We start from the raw sequence: 16,267 nt of genomic DNA, 5'->3' as shown, positions 1-16,267 counted from the left end.
GTTGGAGCTAAACTCTGCAGGACACCGGCCCTCCAGGACCGAGTTTGGGCAGCCCTGGTCTATGGTCTGGTCCAGCGTTTATCGGATTGTGCGTCAGTAATAATGGTCCGTGGGGAAACACGGTATTCCGTGTGTAGTTACAGTAAATGGACTAAACGAAGCCTCGAGGATTTTTTTTGTATTCGAGTTACTCGAGGTATACGAGGAATCGTTTCAGCCTTACATATGTTATTTGAGTATTTTCGTATCAAGATAATAGAGTAGATAGAGGGGGAGCAGAATCAAAAATGGGGCCTTATCAGTATTGTTATTAACTAAAACTAATATTATATATACATGAAAAGCTTTTAAAATATGAACATTTGAAATAACTGAAATAAGCTGAAGTGCTAAAATTACTTAAACTAAAACAAAAATAAATTAATATATATATATATATATATATAAAAATGGCAAAAGCACATAACAAAATTACTAAAATGAAAATGAAATCTGAAAATATAAAAATAAAAGCTAATTAAAAAAACCGAATAAATACTAAAATAGCACTGTTTCCCATAAGCCATAACAAGCCATTGTTATTTTTTTGCTCTTATTGCGAGTCTCTCGAGAATACTCCATTCTAATTAGTCAGTCGTGGCATGTGGTCAATTTGGTCAAGCAGTTCAACGTTTCCCTAATATTCACCTAAAATTCGATTGCTGAATAATTAAGGTGAATAATGTTCAGTCAGCTAGTCGTTATCACAAAAGAAACCCCTTCATGATGATACAAGACCCGTCAGATATCTCTTAAGTGGACAGACAAATGGGTAACCAGTGTTTTAAGATATCATCATACAATCAAACACACTTTCTGCACAGTTCTGGGTTTGATTTACAAAGGCTATTATCCGATCAGTCAAACTGTCTGATAGCAAAATCAGAGCAACACTGGATAATATTCTCGGACGGAATCCTTGCAGACTTGAAGATCTGGAAATGAATTGTAGCAGCTATCTTGTTTAATCTATATCAAGGCAACATCTATAGCCCACCCGCGTACGATCACAGGCAGGCCATCATATTCAGCTAACAGACTTTCTAGGTCAAAACAGTGTGTTTGGAGTCTGGATTTACGTCTGTTTTCGTATTTGCATGACCCTGTCAGAAATGAACGTGTGTTTTTATCAGTACATGTTTGAGAGGAAAGGAGAGAGTAGAAGAGACAGACAGCAAAACTGCTTTTGGGAACTAATGGAGATTTATTCATTAAAACGTCTTGCATTGTCATGATAATCTGAGTCCGAGCCTTCAAGCCAAGACTGTTGATGATGTGTATCTGAGATAGAGAAAGTGAGAGTGATTAAGAAAAAGAGAGAGAGTGAGTTTGGAGAGCTCTTCTGGGAAAAAGAGGATGAGGTCCAGGTGTTCTTCTCCTCTGCTTTGTTTATTCATAGCCAGCCTAAAATCAGGCTATGTAATTTTCCACAGCAGCAGAAAAAACATTGACTTTGTAATTTCTAATCAACATCTTCAAGTCTAACGGGCAGCTTCTTTTGAAAGCTTATCGCATTGGATTCCCCAGAAGTTGTTAGGCTACACTGGGCACTGTGTTTGCTTCTGCCTCTTAATGATCATGGTTCATTCCCGCTATATTTTTTACTCCTTATTTAGAGTCCCATACAGCATGTGCCCCAGAGATATTTTCATAGGCACACAGTATTGCTCTCAGGACAGAAAAACAACATCAGCTCCTCAGTATTTCAGCTGTGTCTCAAGCACTGTCAGGAATCCAAATTAAATGTTTAAACGGCAGCACTCTCCTTCCCTACTGCCTTCTGTGTTCCCAGTCCCAATAATCCTTTTGCGCGTTCCTCCAAGAACTCCTTCTCGCCTCTCATTACACATTCAGTTTAAACAACAGAAAAAAATATATATTTTCAGAAAACAGAATTTGTGTTTCTTCATCTGCAAAACTCGCACCACGATGATAGACTAATGCGGGTAGTTTATTAGTATTCTGGTTGTTTGACCATTGCTATACAGTTGCAAGGTTGTTTAGGTGGTTGCTTACATATTTGGTGGATATATATACTCACAATTATTTATATATATACTTTCACTTGGTAGGTAATATATTAATTAGTACACTATATACACATTTTTGTGTTATTACTGTACATCCTTTAGGTTTCCCCTTGCAACTTTAGTGTCCCCGAGAAGCCCTCTCTCTTTAATTAGCATCACGCTGCCTTCAGTTCTGCTCATCCTGTGAGAATATTGCAGATTTTTTTTCTATAATCAGCTGTCATCTTGTCATTGTTTTTGAGATGTGTCTCTTCATGGATGGAAATTAGTAGTCTTATGAATGTGTCCCATTCACCAGGGGCCTATACCATGGTATGGTATGTTATGGTATGGTATGTCTCAGTTTAGTTTGTACCAAGCCCAGATTTAAAACAGTGTGAAAGTTTATTATCAGATATATTACGTTATTAATTATTACGAAGGTTATGTTCTGGACCAGTCAGCTGTGAGCAAAGTGGCACACCTCTGGTGCAATAAAGTCACTCCCCCTTTTTGTCTTGCTCCAAATTAAAGTTCACTAGTTAAAGTTTTTTTAAAGAAAATATTGTTTTCACTTTTAGTGGTGATCTTTTTTTAAATAATTATTTTATATAATATTTATGTAATTATTATAACCTTGACCTGTTACATTTTACAGTTTATTAAATATATTACATTAAAATCCATTAATTATTACATATTCAGTTATTATCCAGTCTTCAGTGTCACATGATCCTTTAGAAATCATACTATGTTGATTTGTTGTTCAAAAAACAGTATCTATTATTAATATCAATATCATCATTATTTTCAATGTTGAAAACAGCTGTGATGCTAATATATATATATATATATATATAGAGAGAGAGAGAGAGATAGATAGATAGATAGATAGATAGATGCATGCATCATACTTTCAAAAAGTATTCTTTTTTGTGAACTTGTTTGTAGAAATATAAAATGTAAATACTATTTCTAAAAGGCATAATTATTAAAGCAGAAGTTAAAATAGAATTACATTTCCTGTAATTTATTATTTGTTTACAATTTTCAATAAATAATTTGAAAGTACATTCATCAAATTGGAAAAGGACATCTGTTTGATAGTATGAACCTGCAACCATTGCTAATGATAAACTGACTTAAAGTACTTGACCTCATTTGATCTGATTTCAACAATCAGTATTTTTTAATAAAGCACTGCATCCTTGAGCTCGGTCCTGGCTTCACTTCTGCTTCTTGTGTAACCTTTTATGGTTTCATGTTCTAAACTTGCCTTATGGCTTTAGCACAATTCTTTCCCACATTTGTATTTAAGTGGGCCATTTACTCATAGGTGTGCTTGAACTCTTCAAATAGCTTTTCTTCTGAGGTTATTTTCTCCTCAAGTAATGTGGCGAATTGGATTCAGCATTCTTCAGTGCATTCAGTACTGCATGATTGCCTGTGACCTCCTTGTAGAAGTTATCATTTGCGGATATTGCGGTTTTGTAAGAGAACCGCTCTTGTAAAGCTCTGCGGAGGCTAATTCTCAGGAAACATCTCTTTCTCATTAGCCCTCCATTTTGAACATATTAAAAGATTTATTAGTCATGAGGGCGAGCAGAGAGTGAGAAAGACTGACTTTAACAGGTTTTCTAAATGTCTGCATATGGGAAGTTCCCACATTTGGCTGTAAAATCAGTTAATTAGAGTAAAACTTGGGATGGAACTGTAAGAAGGGAGAGAAAAGACGCAGGAAGAGAGAAAAATAGACTGTTTCAGTGAGATTTTGGCACAAAAACAGCCCTAGAAAGCCAGCTGGTTTGAATCAGCATTAACATTGTATAGACGCTGAGAAGCTGCAGATATAAACCTGTTTGTGTTGACCTGCTAGTCTTTTGCAGTGCTTCACAGGCGCTCTGAGGTCACTTTCAAGTCTTTAAGGTTCAAACAGCTACAGCGAAACTACATTAGAGTGAGGAAAGCCTGCAGGCATCCCAGCAGCCCTGTCATTGGAACTGTATTACACCATGTCCCATAGGACTTCAAGCACATCTGTTTGTGCTCAGACTGCTGTTGTAATGTTTAAGAGGTGGATTCTACACTGTTTACTTCATGTCACTACGCAAGTTTTCAAGTTTTGTCCTATGTGAATTCAAAGAATATTAAAAAAAGAGGCTGACATTGAAAGGTTTTGGATATGAATGGACTGATTTGGGGTGTTCAGGAGGGGAAAAAAGGACATGCAGAGAGGACATGATAAAGGCTCATCATGTGTGTATGTGAATGTAAGATGGAGAGAGAGAGAGAGAGAGAGAGAGAGAGAGAGTAATAGAGGCAGATGAAAGCTGGTGTGGGGCGAGCGAGAGCAGGCGTGATGGGGGCTCGCAGCAGCAATGCTGCTTGTGACACAGAGCCAGGCTGCTGCTAACTGGAGCGCCATGAATTAGTAAAGGCTTCTGGATGAGTTCTAATGGCCCTCAGCCTAAGCCTGCACTGTCTTACTCAGTCCTCTAGAGAGGATCGAGCAACAGTCAACCAGAGCACACATGCACAATATACTAGATTTGAATGAGTAATGAGAGAACGGAGGATACCAAACCAAAGGAATTGGGTGGGGTTTCACTACCCAATTTTCAATTATATTTTTGGTCTGCACAAATTAAGCACATGTTAAGTTGGTTTATTTAATTTGATAATTTGATTCACACTGGGTCGGGATTGAATCCACAAGATGTTTTCCTAGACTGTTATGCTCCCTACCATTTATTCATAATGTACAAAAAAATATTTTCACTGTAACACATACTTTTTTGGTGTGGAAGGATGTTAAAGGGGTCATGTGATGTGATTTCAAGTTTTCCTTTCTCTTTGGAGTGTTACAAGCTGATTGTGCATAGATAAGATCCCTGAAGTTGCAAAGACAGCAAAAAGTCTCACGATTTATTTCCAGAACATGATGCATGATGGGATACACTAAGCCTCGAATAGCGCTCCAGAGCGGTATTTGGCACCACCTATTGTTGTGGGTGCATTATTGACATGTCAAAGTCTAGACCCTGAATGCAAGACGCGTTTTTTCAGATGTATTTCCAAGAAAAAAACATCATCTTATATTCGGGTCAATACGGTAGTTAATCGGTATCACAAGAAGAGTGCTGTTTCCTCCAAAAATCAGCATGATTACAAATGTGATATTGATTTTATGCAACTGTTCAATAAAAAATTAGTTCATATTAAGAGACGTACGTTTTAGACACTATATTTCCTCTTTTTGCTCTATTTCGCCAACAAAAAGATTACATTTATTTTGAAAGATGAAGCTCGGTAAGGGGCGTTACATTTCCGACGAGTGCTTGCGGTGTTCGGCCAATCACAATGCACTGGGTCAGCTGGCCAATCAGAGCAGACTGCGCTTGTCGGAAGGAGGGACTTTGTAGAAAACGAAGCGTTTGAGAGAGGCGAGGCATAGAGGACCTACAATAATGTACAGTATTTGAAAAATAATGTGTTTTTTTAACTTTAAAGCATGTCAACATATTCTGTTACACCAAATACACAAAATAATGATATTTAAAAAAGCATCATATGACCCCTTTAAGAAATATTTATCCATTCCAAATAAGTTGTCACTTAAGTTTCCAATTGCGCTAAATCCTGATCTTCTTACTCCCATACAGAATATTGGCCTTTTGACTTGGAGGTCAAGAGGAGTGTCGGAGTTAGGTCATTTATTTGATGACGGCCAAATGAGATCATTTCAGGAGTTAAGACGGTAATTTAATCTGCCCAGTAAAGATTTTTATAAATTCCTTCAAATCCGACACTTTTTAGAGTTACAGTTAAAAGAAGGTAATATACAACTTGATCTTACTGAAATAGAAAAACAGCTTTTTTTCCTCATTTACTCTTGAAAAGAAGATCTCTGAATTATATACAATGCTGTCTAATGTTGGTCCTTCAACCTATGACTCTTTAAGGTTGATATGGGAAAGGGACTTAGGGTCTAGTTTTAGTGATGAGGAGTGGCAATCTGTCAGTTCAAATACCTTCCCCAAAAGTGCTTCAATTTCGGTTCACGAACAGCGAGAAAATCGAAAATGATGTGGTGAAGGTGAACATGTTGAGATTAATCTAAGCAGAGAATTAGGGATGGATTGAGCCGTGATGAAATCAAACAGCTCCTGTCCTCCTACAGTATGTGCCATCGCTGCTCTAGTTAGCCTGTCTTCAGCCTCAGGACACTGCCATATCTGCCTATCATAGCAGCACAGTGAATCTCTACCTGAGCTTCAGCTCATTCATTATTCATAGAGGTAATAAAACTCTGTAGAACTCTGCTCTATCTAATCTCTGCCATTTTCCGCTCTACTGTGGGGTGCAAAGCTGTTTAGGGAGATGTATTTTAGGTCAAAGCCTCTAAAGGTAATTTTGTCTAATTTGCTCTATGATACCACAGTACCGCTGCTGTGCACTGAAGAAGTGAAGTTAGGCAAGCAGAGAATGATGAAGAAATGGATTTATGCCATACTTACAGGAACTGAATAACAAAACATAATAAGCAAAAAATGCTGACTGTGAGAAATATGTGAGTGGAGAAAGAGGAGAGAAAGAAAATGGAGGTCCAAAAGTCTGCAGTCACTAGTAAAAACGCTTGTGTTTTACATTTTACATTAATTTATTTATATTATAAATACATGTATAAGAGCAACATAACAATTTAAGTGAAAGATGACTTGAAAATAAAAATGAAAACATAAGACAAACTGTCTTTTTAATTTATTGACACCAGCATAATTTCAAGTTAATCATTTTAATAATTTTTGAGTAATTTTTTTAAAACCAGGTTATTTGTTCAAAATTTCCATACGTTTACAAAATCCTAAACTGTTCAGTTTACTTCCAGGATTACATTATATCAGCTAAACAGAAGCACTCGCATCCCAAAACTGAAATGCTTTGGTGCCCACTGGTGATTTAAGTGAAACTGAATCTCATTTGTATGCAGTAATAATTAATAATAATAATAATAATTTATGCATTTAGCAGACGCTTTTATCCAAAGCAACTTAGTGCATTCAGGCTTTACATTTTTAACCAGTATGTGTGTTCCCTGGTAATTTAACCCATGACCTTTTGCGCTGCTAGCGCAATGCTCTACCACTGAGCCACAGGAACATGCATTAATTAGTATTAGGTATGCAGCAATATGAAAGCCGTGTTTATACAAAGAAGCTGGATCTTTATGACACAAATTCCTCATCATCTGACATGTTATGTTCTCTCTCTTTTGCTGAAGCGATGGCTGGGCAGATCGTGATGAAGTGGTAGAAGGATATGAGCAGGAAGCAGATAGTGGGATCACAATGAAGTTGCAAACGGAAGAAGTTCAGTCATTTAATGACTACTTTCTGAAGCTGCGTTTGGACACCAACACAAGGAATCCATGGTTTGCTGAGTTCTGGCAGTACCGCTTCCAATGCCGCATTCCTGGTCATCCTCAGGAGAACCATAACTACCAGAAAATCTGCACAGGTAAACAAAGAACCAGAAGCTGCTCAAATGATATCAATATGAATGCTATCAGTAACATTTAATATTAGTTTTAAATAAAATAAACAAGTAGAAGTATACAATTTTCATGATATATTGTCAGTTTGGCAGTATGTTATTTTGCATAACTGAAATCTGTCTGATTGAATTAATCCGTTTTTAGGAATATATTATATGCATGATATTTTACTGAATTATTAATGGTAACTCTGTATATTTCCCTCCATTTTTTTCATGTAATTATCCTCTGGTCGGTGCTTTTAAAGATGATATAGGTAAACTGAGTTGTGCCCCCTCATCTTTTGTGCTTTTCGAATAATTGTTCTCTTTGCCTGTCCACATAGAAATATAGTTGAATATCTTTGTACACAAAATCAAATATAATCTTAATGTAATTGAATCACTAAAGCCTATTAAATCTGTGTAGTAATGTAGGTTAGTTTTTGATTGTTTTTAATAAGTGACAAGAGCTTATAGTTTGTTATTGTTCTCTTCTTCTGAAAGACCCTCATAGTGGCAAGTGAGAGTTGATGAGAGACATTATGATGTTATGATACCTGCACTGAAGAAGCACTTCACTATGGCAACAGACAGCACAATAGGTTGGACTGTGTTTGGCTTCTTTGATTGGCAGAGCTATTCTGTTATGAAGATGATGTGCAATTCAGAGAGGTATCGCATACAATGAAGATGGGAAATGAAACAGTGACAGAAAAACATCGGCTAGTTTCATCATTGTCATTATAAAAAGCTGTAGACTGAAAAATATTATGAACATTTATCTGAAAGACTGGTACGAAGGCTGTTCTTTTTCTCATATTTTATGGTTGTATCCTGACCATGGGCTTGAAAAGGCATCAGATTGATATCGATCATAAAATTTTGATGAGCTGTATCTCTACAAGACTTAAATTTAGCCTAAAAGTCAAGCAAAGTCAGACAGTATGCTGCCAAAACAAGCTATCAGTCCAGCTTTTCTGTGCTGCTTGTAGGGTAGGCTTGATGGCACTGAGAGCACAAGAGAAGCTTGTTGCACAAGAAGAAATAAGCCGTCACAAAGTGTGTGTGAGAAACCATGTGAGTGTGCAAAGAAAAGACACAATCACAGTGTAACGAGGTACCCACACTGCATGCGTGTGAGAGTGAAGAGTTCACCTGGTTGATTTAGTCACAGTCACTCAAATCATTTTCTGAATCAATATTTTTGTCTTTTTTCAAGTATAAATATCTACACATCCTTAAAACAAAACAAATGTACTTGAGAAGCAAAACTACTTGAATTTAATTACAATAAAAATGATTAAAATCTTACCCCATTGGCAAGTTTGTTCTTGTTTTATGCATAAATCTCACTACATTTTGATAATTTAGTCTTAAAACAAGAAAAAAAGACTAATCGGGTAGGGAAATCAATTTAATGGGTTTTTTAAAAATATATAGCCATTTTTCCTTTCATGTCAACTTATTTTGTTTTAAGGATGGATGTTATAAGGAATTTTTACTGGGAAAACAAGACAAAAATACAGATTAAGAAATGTATTTTTTGCCGTACACAGCTTGTGCAGTTCCAGGAACTGCATTTAAATTATAAATATATTTAATTAATCTATGATTTAATTTTTTGCTTCTGATCTCTCTTGAATGTACATATGTAGCACTGGAATGGCTTTTCCATCAGTTGGCGTATGAATATGGCTTTTGTGCAGTGGCTTGCCAGTTCTAAGATATGAAACTCAATGAAAGCATGTAGTTTGCCAGCCTGCCAGGACTCTCCTTCCCTTTATTCAGTCTCTTCAGTGTGTTAAATGTGATCATATTTTAATATTAGGGGCATAAAATTATATATTACATTAAGATAAAGTGACATTCTGCCTTTAGTCACTCTGTAATATTCAGAAATTTGCAAATATATTGGTTTATATTTTGACAGCACAGAGCCTCTGGCTGTACTTAGTTTTTCAGGGTAATTTAATTCATTCAGCATCCAAATTTTTTATTTGCTAAATTGTCAACAAATTCAATAGATAAACACATATAAAAACACAAATCCTGGATGGATGAAGGCAGAGTGGCACAACTACGACTATAGTCCTCACTTTAATCTTGCTCACATTGGTTTGAAATCTTTTCCTGACAGGAAATGAGAGCTTGAAAGACAACTATGTCCAGGACAGCAAGATGGGCTTCGTGATCAATGCGATTTATGCGATGGCTCATGGTCTTCATGATATGCATGAAGAGCTGTGCCTAGACCATGTTGGCCTGTGTGAGGCAATGGATCCCATTGACGGCAGTAAGCTGCTGGACTATCTACTGAAGACCTCCTTTTCCGGCGTATCTGGGGAGGAAATCTACTTTGATGTAAATGGAGACTCACCTGGGAGGTAAATGACAAGAATACTTTGTATGCACTAGTACTAGTGTTCTATTTTGAAACCTATAAGCTATATATGGAGGCAAGGGTAGACAAATTAATAATGTTTTCTCTAGTGTTGTCACGGTACCAAAATTTCAGTATTCGGTACCGATACCAGTGAAAATCCACGGTTCTCGGTACCAATTTCGGTACCAAAGCAAAACACAAAAACATGCTAATTGAACAACATTTTTATTAATAACGTTAAACAAAAATTAAATGTACAAAACCAATGCCATTCTTTATACTTATTTAAAAGTGTTTCAAGTTTTCCCACAAGTAATAAAAGTAAGAAAAAAGTAAACAAGTTTCACCCAAAAGTTTAGTCATAGTTCTGCTGCCACTGAAAAACATCTGTAAACTGTTGTCTGTTTTAGGGTTTGCTGGTGTGTTTCAGGATCTTCCTCTGGTACCATAACGTTTTCATTTTTTTAGTACCGACTTGGTACCGAAATACCGGGTCTTTTGACAACACTAGTTTTCTCCTTAGATACTCAATTTTAACCTCACATTTATGGAGTAGTTAATCCCAGAAATGTTTAAAGAAAATAAATAAATCAAATTGTGGAGAAAGCAGAAAATATATTGTTTATTATAAATAGATTATAAATAACCTAATTTCATTAAATACTGAAAAGTTCACTAGAATAGTTCAGTGTAAATAAGAAAGGACTGTTTTATACAAAATCTGTTTTGTATGCTTAAAGGGGTCATATGATGTTGCTACAACACATCAATTTATTTTGTGTAATATAGTTTGAACATTACAGTCCTCCATAAAATCTGAATATTTGGGTTGAACTGTTCTGGAACAGTGTTGTAAATATAACTTAATCACTGATTTCTAGTCGTGTCCTCTTGGCGGCAGCAACAATACTACAGTGAGAATAAAAGTTACGCCTTTCTTTGCGTGAACATTTGGGCGGCGTTATGCAAATCTTCCCACATCGTGACGTAGACATGTTAGAACGAGCCGTTTTAGGTAGGCGTGGTTGACTTAACTTTTATAAAGAATATCCAAAGAATATCTCTTTTGATTTGAGACTTTAGTCTTTGCAACTTTACAGATCTTCTGTAAAGAGAAAGGAAAAATTGAAATCGCATCATATGACCCCTTTAAAGAATCATGCTGTTAGCTTCTCAACATGCTAATGTCAAAAACTATTGCATGTGGAGTTGCTACGTTGCAAAGTAGATTGTTCCAAACCAGTCACACCTGCTGAAAACAAAACAAACAAAAAACAACCTAAATTTAAACCAGCCTCTACCTACTTTGCTAGAAATAAATGGTTTTAAGGTGGTCTCCCAGCCTGACCAAACTGGTGTTTAGCTGATTTACCTCGACGGTCAGCTGGCATTCCACTCTGACCACTTGAAATGTGCCCAAACCACCGTAAAACAAACCAGCTAAGTCCAGTTTAGTTATAGTTCAGAGTAAATCCCATTACTGTGTGTAGTTTTATGCCTGGATTGTTACACTGTTAGCTTAGCACCATGCTAACATCACTAGGGTGACCATATGTCCTATTTTTCCTGGTCCTGACTAAGATTTCTAAATTGCCTAAAATGTCTAGGTTTTGACTTTGATTTCCTATTGACGTTGTCTACAGTCCTCATAAATTCAGTTATGTACAGTACAATGCCTGCATGCTACTTTTCAGTCCTTACCTTCAGCAAATATGAAAACAAAGGCAAAATCCGGACATTTTTGGCAATTTAGAAATCCCATCCATATAACATGTCCAAAAATAGAGGACCTATGGCCACCCTAAACATCACACACAATTGTGTGTTGAATTGCTGTCTATGTAGAGTGTTCCAGATGAGGCGTTTCAATGAGTGGAAGGAAGCTGCAAGTGTATCGAGTCAGCTCATTAGGTTTTAAAACAGAGCTAAGTTTAATGTCAATATGACAGTTTGTACCTGAATGGCCAGTGTGACATTGAGCACTATGAATACCTATTCTCTAAGGCAACAATTGATCACACACCCTCTCAGGTTAGATTTGGCACCCTTGCCAACACATGCAAAAAGGTGTGTATCAGATGGTAATAGACTTTGAGTGGAACAGATTGCCTGTCTCAAGGAGATGCTTCAGTCCTCACCACTCCAATACCCTGATGCGGTCAGCTCCTGTCACCCTGGCTATACACGAACAAAAGATGACAGCTCCACTGCTGCCAAGACCGCCATTGCCTTGTGTACATGTGTGAGCTTGTGACACTTTGCCTCATCTGTAAGCTAGGGAGTGTCATTAGTATGGATGAGTGGGCTGAGCACTCGGGAGGTTGTGGATTCATATCCAAGGTGGAGGATGCAAAGTTGAGAGACTTGGATGTGTGAACATGGTAAAAGTGTGAACTCTGCCTCTTGCTAGTTCCCAGGCTTTAGCAGCACTGAGCTACTTATTATGGCAGACTTGCTCTTTTTCTTTCTTTTTTTCATTCACTTATATCATTACCCCTCTCTCTCTTTTATTTTTCTCTAAGGTATGATATTATGAATCTTCAGTATGTGGAGGAGCTGGGCCGCTATGACTACATTAATGTGGGGTCGTGGCATGAAGGTCTCCTGAGCATCAGTGATTATAAACTCATGACGAACCGCACTGAAATGGTCCGATCCGTCTGCAGCGAACCGTGTTCTAAGGGACAGATCAAGGTGTGTATGTAGCATAATCATGTATGTATTGTATTTTCAGTTATATACAGTTAGGTCCATATATATTTGGACACTGACACAATTTTCATAGTTTTGGCTCTGTATGCCACCAGAATAGAATTCAAATGAAACAATCAAGATGAAATTGAAGTGCAGACTTTAAACGTTAATTCAAGGGGTTGAACAAAATATATATATAAATATATATATATATATATATATATAAATACATTTGTACATTGTTAGTTGTTGTGAGATGAATTAACTGATTTTAACTAATGAAACTTGTAGAATTGTGAAGTGTTACCGTAGTGGGCATCAAAGTAAAAATTTCTGGGTGTTTTCTGAATGTAGGTGATCCGTAAAGGAGAAGTGAGTTGCTGCTGGATCTGCACTACATGTAAAGATAATGAATACGTTCAAGATGAGTTCACATGCAGAGCTTGTGATCTGGGCTGGTGGCCTGATGATGAACTGGCAGGTAAGAGACTTTGTTTACATCTCATTCATCCTCCTAATTATCCACACATCTATTAAAATAGCTCTTCATTTAAAAACTTAGACCAGTATTTCATTGAGAATAGCTCAAACTATATTTGCTGTATTCCTCCAACGTTTATGCTTTAGATTCTGTTCAGCCCATATCTCCTTTCGGCTCCTCTCCTCTCTATGCCCTTCGCATCCTCCTTACCCAACACCCAACACTTTCTATCCCTATGGGCTGTATCATAAATAAAATGTTCATTTTTAATATTATGTTGAGAATCCTTTGCAGGCAATGACTGCCTTAAGTCTGGAACTCATGGACATCACCGGAGACTTTGTGGGTCTTTCTGCCATTAGTTTTGTCTTTAACAAGTGAAATGTCTTTTCTTTGTATGTATGGATTACTTGGGCCTGAGCAGCAACAGGGAATTCTGATTACTAGAGAGACAGACTGATCTGAGATAGAGAAAAAGCTCTGTCATAGTGACTGAGAGAAAGAGACCCTTCAACAATGTATAGAAGGCTTTGTCATAAAGAATGAGAGTGTTCAGAATCCATAGAAAGAAATACACACAAAAGTAGGGCATATGAAGTTTAAGGGTCAATGACGTGATGTTCTTCTATTCATTTTTAAAAATAAATGAAAAAAAAAAAATATATATATATATATATATTTTAGTTCTGTCAAACAATTAATCGCGATTAATTGCATCCAAAATAAAAGTTTTTGTTTACATAATATGTGTGTGTACTGTGTATATTTATGATGTGTATATAAATACAAATACATGCATGTATATATTTAAGAAAAATATGTTATGTTTATATATTACATATATTTATGTATAATATAAAATATAAGAATATAAATATATAAATGTATATACATGTAAATATTAAAAAAAATATATATACTCTGTGTGTGTATTTATATATACATAATACATATACAAATTTATTAAAAATTGTTATTATTTACATATACATATATTACGTAAACAAAAACTTTTATTTTGGATGCGATTATTCGTTTGACAGCACTAATATATTTTAAACATTCAATTCATACACCACTGTTGGAAAGTTTGAGGTCAGGAAGATTTTTTAAAATGTTTTTGAAAGACGTCTGTTATGCCCAAGGCTGAATTTATTTAATCAAAAATACAGTATTATTTTGAAGTATTATTACAGTTCAAAATAACTGTTTCCTATTTTAATATATTTTAAAACATAAGTTGTTTCTATAATGGCAAAGCTGAATTTTATTATCAAAGTTGAAAACGTAATATTTTGGTGGAACCTGTATACATAAAGTTCAAAAGAACAGCATTTATTAGAATTTATTTTTTAAATAATATGAAAGTCTTTAATGGACCTTTTGATCAATTTAATGCATCCTTGCTGTATAAATTAATGCATTAAAAAAAACAACTTTTCAGTGGTAGTATACATACAGTACAATGACCTAAAAAGACCTTTTTAATTTTCCTAATGTCATTATGAAGAAAGAAGCATCATTACTGCTTTACTGCTTATTATTTTAAAAAATACTGTCTGCATTTGCAATATTTGTTAAAAAAAAGAAACATTTTACCTTGAAAAATATATTTAAAAGCTTCACAAGTACATTTACATGTATTCCAGGTGTAAGAAAACCATAATTCCATTTTAACTTAATACTTAAAAATACTTTTCTTGAAAATTTTATCTACATTTTTCAATACCATATGAAACCAACATGTGTTTTTTTTTAAAGATTTGCATACTTTTAAATGCCACTGACCCTTAAAACTATGTTAAGGCATTAAAAGCATGTATACACACATAGCACATACACCACATGATGACATCATACAATCTTTGCCAAGAAGATTGGCAGATCCAGAAGTCCTTCAATTCTGTATTTGTTTTGGCCTGTTTTATTTTCCATCCATCTTGACTTCCCATCTGCTTGTTTTATTCCAGAATGCAAGCCTCTCCCGCTCAAATACTTGGAGTGGAGCAGCGTGGAGTCCATTATCGCAGTGGTGTTCTCCTGCCTCGGTATGCTGGTAACTCTATTCGTCACCTTCATCTTCATCCAGTACCGTGACACGCCGGTGGTGAAGTCCTCCAGTCGTGAGCTTTGCTACATCATCCTGGCGGGTATCTTCCTTGGCTACGTCTGCCCCTTCACTCTCATCGCACGTCCCACTGTGATCTCCTGTTACCTGCAGCGCCTTCTAGTGGGCTTGTCGTCTGCCATGTGCTACTCCGCCCTGGTAACCAAAACCAACCGCATTGCACGCATACTGGCCGGCAGCAAGAAGAAAATCTGCACACGCAAGCCCCGCTTCATGAGCGCCTGGGCGCAGTTGGTAATCGCCTTCATCCTGATTAGTTTCCAGCTGGCCGTGGAGGTTACGCTGATCGTGCTGGAACCCCCCGAGCCGGTGAAGAGCTACCCCAGCATCAGGGAGGTGTACCTCATCTGTAACACGAGTAACTTGGGCGTAGTGGCTCCGTTGGGTTACAACGGCCTGCTCATCATGAGCTGCACCTACTACGCCTTCAAGACCCGCAACGTGCCTGCCAACTTCAACGAAGCCAAGTACATCGCATTCACCATGTACACCACCTGCATTATCTGGCTGGCTTTTGTGCCCATCTACTTCGGCTCCAACTACAAGATCATCACCACCTCCTTCTCCGTCAGTCTCAGTGTTACTGTAGCACTGAGCTGCATGTTCACGCCCAAGATGTACATCATCATCGCCAAGCCCGAGCGCAACGTGCGCAGTGCCTTTACGACCTCAGACGTGGTTCGTATGCATGTGGGCGACGGGAAGGCGGCTCCTTGCCAGAGCAACAGCATTCTCAACATGTTTCGCAGGAAGAAGAACAACAACAACGCGACCGGCAGCACTAAGTGAGTGACAGATAATAATAGGTTTGAGTCACATTTCTGAAATATCAGCTAAATGCACATACAGGCTATGAAACGTATGGAAATAAAATAATAGTATTTCTTTCTCAGTAGCACGCCAAGTTGGACTGCAGTGATAACTCTGAAAGTGTTCTTTCTAGCATTGTGTGTGTATTTGAGTTGTCTCTCCCATGTTTTTCTACCTGCTGCAAACCA

At 36.8% G+C, this 16,267-nt stretch overlaps 1 protein-coding gene across 4 annotated transcripts in view; it reads left to right on the top strand.

Annotated features, from left to right (window-relative positions):
* Positions 1–16,267, top strand: part of LOC107679500 (metabotropic glutamate receptor 1-like) — a 31,658-nt gene that overhangs the window by 11,600 nt on the left and 3,791 nt on the right. For all 4 annotated transcript variants that reach the window (XM_016475065.1, XM_016475064.1, XM_016475066.1 and 1 more), the window contains exons 4-8: positions 7,330–7,565; positions 9,721–9,967; positions 12,489–12,660; positions 13,015–13,141; positions 15,112–16,054. In XM_016475065.1, the coding sequence (XP_016330551.1) occupies positions 7,330–7,565; positions 9,721–9,967; positions 12,489–12,660; positions 13,015–13,141; positions 15,112–16,054 (1,725 nt within the window). The remainder of the gene's footprint in view (positions 1–7,329; positions 7,566–9,720; positions 9,968–12,488; positions 12,661–13,014; positions 13,142–15,111; positions 16,055–16,267) is intronic.

Source organism: Sinocyclocheilus anshuiensis, unplaced genomic scaffold (assembly GCF_001515605.1).
Source record: "Sinocyclocheilus anshuiensis isolate Anshui unplaced genomic scaffold, SAMN03320099.WGS_v1.1 scaffold212, whole genome shotgun sequence".
NCBI lineage: Eukaryota > Metazoa > Chordata > Actinopteri > Cypriniformes > Cyprinidae > Sinocyclocheilus > Sinocyclocheilus anshuiensis.
Note: the sequence above shows the minus strand (reverse complement) of the source record. Positions and strands in the feature narration are given on the sequence as shown.